This window comes from Heliangelus exortis, chromosome 1 (assembly GCF_036169615.1).
Source record: "Heliangelus exortis chromosome 1, bHelExo1.hap1, whole genome shotgun sequence".
NCBI classification, from domain to species: domain Eukaryota; kingdom Metazoa; phylum Chordata; class Aves; order Apodiformes; family Trochilidae; genus Heliangelus; species Heliangelus exortis.
In genome coordinates this window covers 53,530,975-53,541,074 of record NC_092422.1, presented here as the reverse complement: position 1 = coordinate 53,541,074, position 10,100 = coordinate 53,530,975, and the positions used below count along the sequence as shown (strand labels likewise).

The 10,100-nt window shown below is 43.3% G+C and overlaps 1 protein-coding gene across 3 annotated transcripts; it reads right to left on the bottom strand.

Annotated features, from left to right (window-relative positions):
• Positions 1-967: 967 nt before the first annotated feature.
• Positions 968-9,799, bottom strand: TEX30 (testis expressed 30). Of its 3 annotated transcripts, none has more exons than XM_071742665.1 (5): positions 9,693-9,799; positions 6,062-6,292; positions 4,500-4,551; positions 2,509-2,717; positions 968-1,281 (listed from the first exon to the last, which is right to left on the bottom strand). In XM_071742665.1, exons 1-5 carry the CDS (start codon positions 9,708-9,710, stop codon positions 1,108-1,110), a joined length of 684 nt encoding a protein of 227 aa, XP_071598766.1. In that variant the 5' UTR covers positions 9,711-9,799; the 3' UTR covers positions 968-1,107. The 3 variants fall into 3 exon arrangements, with proteins under 3 accessions (XP_071598766.1, XP_071598777.1, XP_071598780.1); XM_071742676.1 differs by lacking the exon at positions 9,693-9,799 and adding an exon at positions 9,373-9,533; XM_071742679.1 differs by lacking the exon at positions 9,693-9,799 and adding an exon at positions 6,825-6,900.
• Positions 9,800-10,100: the final 301 nt, after the last annotated feature.

Sequence of the window (10,100 nt, the reverse complement as noted above, 5' to 3'; positions counted from 1 at the left end):
AAGTTGGCAGCTGCAAGGGCACATGAAGTACTTCATCCACTCTGCAACATCACAGCCCAGCTGAAGACCCAAATTCATCCTGCTGATGGGTGATGAGGTTGAGACTCCCATCTGCCTCTTCTGAGCCCTTCTGACAGAAGCCTTGTGCAACATGTCATACCTACTTTCTTTTCCTGGAGTTCCTCCACTAGTATTAACAGAATTTATTTCTTACCATTTTTTATTTAGTAGTCTTCCATGCCTCTCTTCAAAGGGGCTCTCTGATCAGTCCTTTACACGAGGGAAGTTGCTGGAGGGTGGCTTTGGAACTGCAACATGTTCTTTGCTCTTCATGCACAGCAATGCCTGCATTAACAGTCCCCTTTCCTCTGAAGGCTGGGAGTCTGGCTCCTTAGGGTAGTGACACACTAAATGAGATGAGACTCCTCTCACTGCATCACTGGTTTTGAAGCACACCACAATGTGTGTCAGTAGCACAGCCCATGCTGGTCAGCCTCAGGCCACGTGATTCTATGAATCTGTAGGTTTTCATTTCAAACAAGCATTGCATCAGTAATATACTCAGAATGAAACACATCTAAAGGTTTGTTATCAAAATCAAAATAGATTCTTTCCTGTAAATTACTTCAAGTATCAGTCAAAACCAGATAAGCACCTACTTGTTAATGCAGAGCACTAAGTACTGTACGCAGTGACTTGCATAGAAATACAAAAAGAATGCTTCTATGGTATTAAATATTTGGTGAATTTTCTGTCTTTCCTTTAAAAGAAAAGACTCTACAAAAAGGATGCAGACAGGCTGGAGAATGTCTGGAGAAGAGCCACGAGGATAATCAGAGGACTGAAGCACCTACCACATGAGGAGAGACAGAAAACTGGGTTTGTTCAGCCTTAAGAAAGCTTAGGGGAGACATTATTACAATGCACCAGTACTTAAAGGGGGGCTACAAATAAGATGGAGACTCCCTGTTTACAAGGAGTTTTATTTGCATTTACACTTAGACTTCTGAAAGCATCTTAAAAAAAATATATGTCTCAGAAATAACAAACTCTTAATTTGCTGCACATAGGAAAAGCTAAACAAAGACATTGCTAAAACACTGCAAATCATTTATTCTCCAGTTCAGTATTCTCTCTAAGCCAAGTAAAAACTTGCACATTTATTTCTTCCATGACATCATCTGCTGTTCGTCCTTTGACTGCCATCCCATGGTTTGCTTTGTCAATCCAATGTATTTTTTTAGGGGCTTTCATTTGGCTTGCCACACCTTCTAGCAATTGCTATGGATAAAAATAAGAGTAAGATGTCAGAGAATCAGCTGCTACAAACTGCAGCTCCTAGATGTTTCTCTCCTTGCTGTGCAACATATAGCTGGTAACTATTAAAACCAAAATGGATCCGGGTGCACATTAAAAACACAGAACACACACAGTGATACTGTGTTCAGCAATGGAATTTGCTCAAATGTTTGCCTTCACTCAAACACAAAACAGCACAAAATTAGAACTTAAAAGCCTACAAAAGTCACATCCCTGTGCAGGCTCCTTCTCCATGAAGGAGAAAGGACAAAGGCATCCACTTTTACTGCCAGTGGGTAGTATTACAAATAAAATGAAGGAACTTCTTATGTCAGATTATTCTACAGTGGCAGAGTAGCAATTCAATTCATTAGAGACTGGCTTTGTTAAACTTTGTCAGCAAACAAATCTAAAAACCATCTGCACAAAGTCTTAATGAGTTCCCCACTACGAGGGCACTCCAAAGATCTGCTGGTTGTAGCCTGACTTACTTTGGTGACAACTCCTCACAAATGCATTATAATTCTTTAGAAACTGTCCAAACACAAAAAAATGCCAATTTTTTTGGATGCAGTCCCAAATTTAAGAGCAACAGATAACATACTTATTTGCAAGAAAACAAGGCAGAAACCCATTGTATTCTGATCTCTGCACTTGTTTCTCAGTGTCTACAAAAAGACTGCTTTCTACCACAGAAACCTGACTTGTGGGTAGAACTGCTTTACTAGAATTTGTCATGAAAATGTGACAGATCTGTAGAGGTATGCCCAAACCAGGACATGGTAGCACAGCATAAACAGTGTTTATGTTTTGTAACATGAGGTGGTTAACACAGAATAGCACATAACTCACTCCTTCCATAGGTTGCTTTTAGTTTGTACAAATTCATCCTATTAAAAAAAAAAAACAAAACCCAAACAACCAAAAAAATTTAAATTAGCAGCATTTTAGTGCCCTGAAGAGGAGTTTGCTTGGATCAAGGATGATCCAGAAGTTTTAAGCAGCAAAAGAACACACTCCCAAGCTTCTTTATGTTGATGAAGTTTCCTATCCCAGGCTTCCTTCAGACATATATATATATATTATATATATATTTAGAGAAAGCTGTTAACAGGAGTCACAGCTGTGCATACCAGTACAGATGTCACTCAGACACATTCCTAGCCCTCCACACTGCCTCTTCACTGCAGAATTTACAAGGGTACTCACTTTTTCACACATCTCATCTGCTGCTCCCGAGACAAACAGCACTGGACACCTGATAAGTAATAAATCTTCATCTCGGAGCTTGGACTTAAGTTTTGGTCGATGCAGTGGATAAGATAAACATATTAAGCCTTGAATGAAGCTGTCATCATCATCCTCCTGGCTAAGATGACGTATCACAGATGCAGCAGCTCGTGAGCCCATGGAACGGCCTTTCTCCCAGGTTAAAAGGAAAAAAAGTGTATTTCTGTCACTTCATCTGCATTCTGTTTAGGAACCAATTCCTTAAAACAATCCAACTGAGTGTACTTGAGCGCACCAGTAGTACAAGATGCTAGGGATGCTTTTCACCTACTCCACGAAAAATATTAATCCTAATTTCAACTTTATCTGCTAAAATACTTGTCTGGTTGTATTATGTTTTCATATCCCCATTTGAATAACAAGGGAAATGAAAAAGAAGAGAGAAGGGGGAAAGGGAAGGGGGAAGGAAGGGGGGGGAAGGAAAAGAGGGAAAGGAAGAGGGGGAAAAGGAAGGGGGGAAAAGGAAGGGGGGGAAAAGGAAGGGGGGAAAAGGAAGGGGGGTAAGGAAAGGGAGGGAAGAAAGGGGGGGAAGGAAAGAGGGGAAAGGAAAGGGGGGAAAAGAAAGAGGGGTAAGGAAGGGAGCAAGAAAGGAGAGAAGGAAGGGGGCAAGGGAAAGGGGCAAGGGAAAGGGGCAAGGGAAAGGGGCAAGGGAAAGGGGCAAGGAAAGGGGCAAGGAAAAGGGGAAGGAAAAGGGGAAGGAAAAGGGGAAGGAAAAGGGGAAGGAAAAGGGGAAGGAAAAGGGGAAGGAAAAGGGGAAGGAAAAGGGCAAGAAAAGGGGCAAGAAAAGGGGAAGAAAAGGGGAAGAAAAGGGGAGAGGGGGATTATTTTTCATAATAAAATATGAACTTGTAGTGTGAGGGCAGTCAGTAACAGTAAGGGGATACCAAAATATTTCAAAGAAGAGGCATATGAACTGACAATGCTCTGTAATTGAGTGTTACAAGTGGCTGATACCAGCTGGATTAATCATCAGGGCAGATTTGGTTTCACTTAGTCAGACTAACATTTAGGGTTTCCCGTATCAAGTTATCACAGAAAACACACACATCTACTTCCTTTTTCCACATAACCTAACTGATTTTTTATCTGCTGCTAGGTTTAATCTACCAAAACCTGCTTTGGCACAATGGCTTTCCCCCTACCAATAACTGGAATTCTTCAAGACCCACAGGTGACATGTACCATGGATTATCAGAGAACTCAGGCCCTGTATCTTACAAGAGGTAAGAAAGTTTTCTCCTAAAGCACCTAGAAAACAATCTGGAATAACTGGAATTCTTTGAGACCCACAGGTGACCATGGATTATCCGAGAACTCATGCCCTGTATCTTACAAGCAGTAAGAAAGTTTTCTCCCAAGGCACCTAGAAGACAATCTATTGCCCTTCCTGCTTCTCTAGTGAGATCTGTGGCATCAGGAGGAGAGTGAAAAGGTCCAGCCAGCCATGCTCCCAAGGGAATGTGGTGGAAGCTGCCTGCTGGATGTTCCTATTTGTGACTGGAGCCAGCAGTGAGAGAGCTGAGCTGCACAGCCACCAGGGCTGGGGGCATTCAGACACACAAATGAAGCTCTGTACCTGGGCTTGGCACCTGTGGCAGTGTCTGTGGCAGTCCATGGACTGGTAATGAATTAAGGAAGGTTACAGAGCAGTCAACTCTTTAGTAAAGGAGGTCCTCCCAGCAGAGGACTGAATTTCACACCCGAGGCAATACTGGCTACTGGGAGTTTATTCAGTTGGTTTCCTTGTCATGCAGCAAGCTTTCAGTGCCCACCTAAAACTGAAACCTCTCATCCACATCTGTTTATTTACTTCTTACCAAAGTGAGGCAGACTTAAAAAATCAAATAATTACCCATTACTATCATTAGGGGAAGTATAAGAGAGAAAATTATAAATTATAAAACCAATACCTGCAAGGAAGACACCTGAAAGTTTATAATCATCAGAATGCCTTAAGTATTCCTAAAGAAATAAAATAAACAAATGAGAATTAAGGCAGCTGAGAGGTGGGGATTTGTTTGTTTCTTTGCTTGTAGCTACTAAACACAATAGGAAACTCTTTCAGAACTGTGGATTAAACAAAGAACAGATACATACAAGTTGCTTTTTTTTCCATGCAAAAAATTTTGTAACATGTTGCTGTGAACATAGGCAAACTCACATTAGTTCTCAGCAAGCCTAAAATTTCAGGTGGCTTATCAAGTTACCAAAACATACATCGTTACTGTGTATCAACTCAGTCCTAGTAAGAGGCCAGGTGCACACTTAGCCCATCAAAAGACAGAATCAGTGACAAAATCAGCCTTCACTGAGGCTGAGGTCACTTATTTACAATGAAGAATTTAAGAATTAGTCAGTCTAACTGTGAAGATAAAACTGAGAAACATTTTTTTTTTCATTTTTTAGGCGATAACTAATCAGATGCTACCTTAGCAGAGGTCTTTAAATTTCCTTTACACAGCATATTAACTCACTAAAACCATCATGCTTCTTTAAAAAGGATTGGTTAACAGATCCCCATTAAACCCAGAAAAGTCTAATTTCAACTTAATATAGACATAATCACAATTACATTGTACAAATTAATTCCTTAAGAACTGGACTTAGTTCCCCTATAAAAATGTCTGATGCTAAATGTAAAACGTTCAAGCTACCTTCCCCTGTCCCAGTAAAAGTAGCTAGGTAATCAGGAGAAAATTTCCACTCCTTCTCCCTGTATGCTCCAAAACAGGAAGATACTCTAAGCTGACACTATCAGAACAAAAGGCTCCTCGTTTTAACAAAAGAACCTTAAGAACACCTTAAATACTGCAGCAGCAGCAAGAGATAAACACACACAATGGACCAGTTTAAACTGATCTGGAAATGAAGGATAATTATTTAGGTTCTAGAGCTCCCATCTCCTACTCCCAACCTCTTTTGCTTCAACTTCTCCTGTGACCCAGAGTCCCATACTCTTTCCCCGAAGTCCTGCTCTCCCAGCTGCCAACCCTCAGAGGCCCAGCACAACTCCCAGGTCAAAACTCCCTCTCAAAACTGCTTCCAAAGCTGTCTCTTAATCCTCTTCCCCTCACCAAGCCCTTCCATAACACCTGCCTCTTGTTCCTATCCTAAATACTGCATTTTTTCCTAGCCATTTTTCCACAAAACATCCTTGCTTTCATCACATCCCTTTCTCCAGTTTTTTATTTTTTTTTCCTCCCACTAAACTCAAATCTATGTATTTGCTGCAGCAGTTCCAACTATTGCCTATATAAAAGCTGCTGTTTCTGCTCATGGCACTGCTCCATTCAGCTAAACCAACATTGCTAATTTTCCCATTGCTGCTTGACTAATAGCTGATGGTAATTTAAGAAAGCCAGAAGGAGACAGGATTTATTTTACTTGTGGGTTTTTTGTGGTGTTTTTTTGCTTTTTGATTTTTGTTTTCATCCATAGATCTAAGCTTTGGCATAATTTGGTCACTTCTTACCACAACTGTTTTGAAGGCCTTAGTCCTATAAACAATGTTGAGGCCTTTACAAGTAAACCGTAGGCACAGAACTCCATGGGATGCAAGATAGGCTGCTAAAGATACTAAGTGAGGGAAATTCATATCTCCTCCAGCTCCATGGGTAAGAATCACTCCGTAAGTTAATTTCTTCTCTGGGACAGAAAAGATAGCATCCAGATACTTGTTTCCAAAAGGTATTTTCACTTTAACCTAGAAATAAAATAAATAAAAGAACATAATTAACAAACAAACAAAAAAAAAAAAAAAAAAAAGAGAGAGATAAAGCATGTTCCCAGTCTACACATTATGATGAAGAAAAACGGAACGAGAAAGAAAACAAAATTGCAAGTCCACTTTTATTTCTTCTGTTTAAGAGTAATAACTCTTAAGAGGTAGAGGTAACTCCACCTCTTTTCCATGCAATAACAAGCAAATCTCTTTATCATTCACATCTCATATTCCCCAGTAGAAAATGAAGTATTCCTAGCTTCCAGGCATAAACTGGAATGCTTCTTTTGTTCTCTTTTTATGTGTGTATCTATTTGAGAGCTAGCTTGAATATTAAATCTTCAATAATATGAAAAATTAAGCTTTCCATAAGACCAAAAATAAATAGGAAATATGAACTCTCCTATAATTAGTTTCCTCTAGTGGAAAAAGTATTTTTATCTCCCATCTCTCACATAGATTATTAAATAAAAGGGTTAAGGAAGCCCCAAAACACTTATTAAAACCAAATTACTTTGTGTCTGTAGAGCTATATGGAGCATATAGGATTAAGAGAACACCATGCTGGCAGCAAACATTTAATGCTGTAGCTATAGGATCCATAAACAAGCTTCATTCAGAGAGAAAAGACCAAAAAAAGAGTATTATGAAAAAGGCCCTTGAATACAATCATTTTAGATACTATCCACAACTATAAGGAAAAAACAACAGGAACTACTTTAAGTGTTCAATAATAACTGATGACAGATGTTACAAGATACACATTTCATGGATTTGCATATTCTAAGACAAGGGAGGCACTTACTCTCTAACTAGCAACATAAACCACAGAAATACAGGACATACAGACACAGCCCTGCAGCCGTTTCCAAATTATACAGCAAAAACAACTCCGTGGAGCAGCAGCTTCCACACAAAGACCAAACTTTCCCTAAGAGCAGGAGAGGACCAGCAGAGGTTCAGACAAAGCCAGCTCCAGGCTAATGGAGGCCCTACAGTGGTGAGAGACCTGGAGGAGCTGCATGAGACACAAGACCAGCTGATGTGGAGCTGATATGCCCTTGGACATGCTGCAGCAAAGAGGAAAGCATTCCAGGGGTGGGTTGAAACACTATTTCACATCACTCCTGGCTCTGCTTGCCAGCAGACCTAGAGAGGCACCGCACAAGGAGGGTGGAGGTTGTCAGTGGCCTCATGGAGCTAAACAGCCTCTGCCCAGCTGAAAGGGGTGGGGGATGTTGAAAGGTGTGGGGGTGTTCAGCCTGGAGAAGAGGAGGCTCAGGGGAGACCTCATCACTCTCTACAACTCCCTGAAAGGAGGGGGTAGCCAGGGGGGGGTTGGTCTCTTTTCCCAGGCAACTCTCAGCAAGACAAGAGAGCACGGTCTCAAGTTGTGCCAGGGGAGGTTTAGGTTGGACATTAGAAAGTATTTCTTTACTGAGAGGGTGATCAGACATTGGAATGGGCTGCCCAGGGAAGTGGTGGATTCTCCATCCCTGGAGATATTTAAAAAGAGACTGGATGTGGCACTCAGTGCCATGGTCTGGTAACTGCAGCGGGAGTGGATCAAGGGTTGGACTTGATGATCTCTGAGGTCCCTTCCAACCCAGCCAATTCTATGATTCCAGCAGGATGGCAGTCAGATGTGTGGCACTGCCAGCAGCCAGGCTTGTCTGTACAGAGACACGCAGAAATAAGACTGAAAAAACAGAGCTGCTCATTGCTCAGTGCAGGCACCAGGCCAGGCAGGGCTCAGCTGGCCTGCAGCTATGTTCACCCCTCTCTTGCTAAGGCAGAGGTGGCAGCACACCCACCCCATGCCCCTTCCTCAGCTTCAGGGGTTCCATAGAGGGGAACAGCAGCTCCCACAGCCTGCAGCACCCTACATATCCAAAGGCAAAACAGACTCTAGGACCATACAGGTGGGTGCTGTGCTCCATCATCAGCCCCAGCTGCTGGGCCAGACCAACCACTGCAGCCTCCCCAAGAGTGATATAGGTCATTAACTGAAATAGGTAAAATTTTTGGAAAAATCACCTAAGAGAGAGAAAGAGACCCATAGAGTATGAACAGAACTTGCAAAACACCAACACAGAGAAAATTAGAAAAAAACATTTCCCTAGTGTCCTGGTTTGGGCAAGGATAAAGGTGATTTTCTGTCTTGTACTTTAGCTTTCAGCTCAGTCTCTTGTAAGCTGAAATTAACAGCAAGTTTCTCAGGCAGTATCTGCTTCTAGGACTCGTAACACTCAATAGTTATAGTTACAGCTAGAGACTGGTGTGCAGAACCAAGGCCATTGCTGATCCTGATTCATGCCAGCCTGAATCTGTGTGTTCCTGCCTCCAGCTCCAAACTGCTGCTGACCCCAGGAGTCCAGCCTGGACTTTCACAGGGCTGCCCTGCAGCCTTGGTGGTGATGTGAGAGTTACTGGGGGAAAGGGAGGAGGAACTTGCTAACAATTTTCCTGTATATTTGTATATATTTAGTGACTTTTTTCCTTTTTACCATTACTGTTTCATTAAAGTTGTGCAGTTTAGTTTCCAACCCGTAAGTCTCTCTCCCTTATTCTCTCTCCTTTCTTTCTCAGGGAGGAGAGAGAGATTAATAGAGAGCATCTCTCATTCAGTTTAATTGCCAAGCTAGTGTTAAAACTGTGACACCCAGCAGTCAATAAATAACCTGTCCTTGACCTGCCTGCAAGATGGATGAAAGGCACGGAGTTACTGCCACAATTTATTTCGGTGTGAGAATAAGTACAGCCTTGAGTGCTAAGTAGTAAACACTAAGCAATTTGTGTACCTTATTAACATACTGTTAGCATGCCATTAGCATAGTAGAATTCCCACCCGTAGGCTACAGGAACCCCTACAAACAAAAAGCCCCTTACCCTGTGAGCATGCCTGGTAGAACTGTTAAGCACTTTCCTTTTAAATAGAACTTGTGAACCAGCCATGTACACGAATAATAGAATATAGAGATAACGTAGTAATTTTACATATTTCTGTGTACAAAAGCAGCCCCTGTGTTTCGGGGAGCTAAGCTAGCTTTGTGGGACACCACCTGGCTCCGTTTTCCGCGCAGAACTGGAAATTAAAGCAAGTATTTGGCCCCTGTGTGCGGTCAGGCCTTTGGCACACCGGGTGACGAACCCCTCTTTCGGGACAAGAGCAGCCCCGGGCCGGCCCCAGTCCCGGCGACCCCGCGGGGCTCCCTGGGGGCCTCGTTGACCGCCACCCACAACCTCCGGACTCCGGGCACCCCACTGCAGTTCACCCCAGGCGGGGGTCCCGCCGCCGGGAGGGGTGGGAGGTCGGCAGGGGTGGGAGGTCGGGGGGGGAAATGGGGACGGGGAGTGTGAGAGCGGGCGATATCGGCCATACCTCCGCCTTCCCGCTCATGGCGCTCCCGGGCCGTGCCGCCAGGTGAGTGACAGCTGTCCGGTCCTATCACCGCCCCCAAAGCCTCCCCGGGGGTGGCTGCTCCGGTGTCTGATTGGCCCAGAGGGGAGACAGGCCCCGCCCCCAAGGGCGGCACCGAGCAGCGGGCCCGGTGGCACCTCAGGAGTAGGATGGAAGGGTCCATTCCGCGGCGGGAGGGGGTAGGGAGCTGAGCTGTGTAGAGGTGCAGAGGTTTTCCGTCTTAGAGGTTCCATTTTGCGTCTGCAAAATGATTTTGTCATTGTGATCGAGGAGACAATCCTTGATTAGTCCCAAAAGGTGTCAACATAGAACAATGAATGAAGGGAGAAAAAAACCCACACGAAATGTTGGTCACAGCGATGACCATCA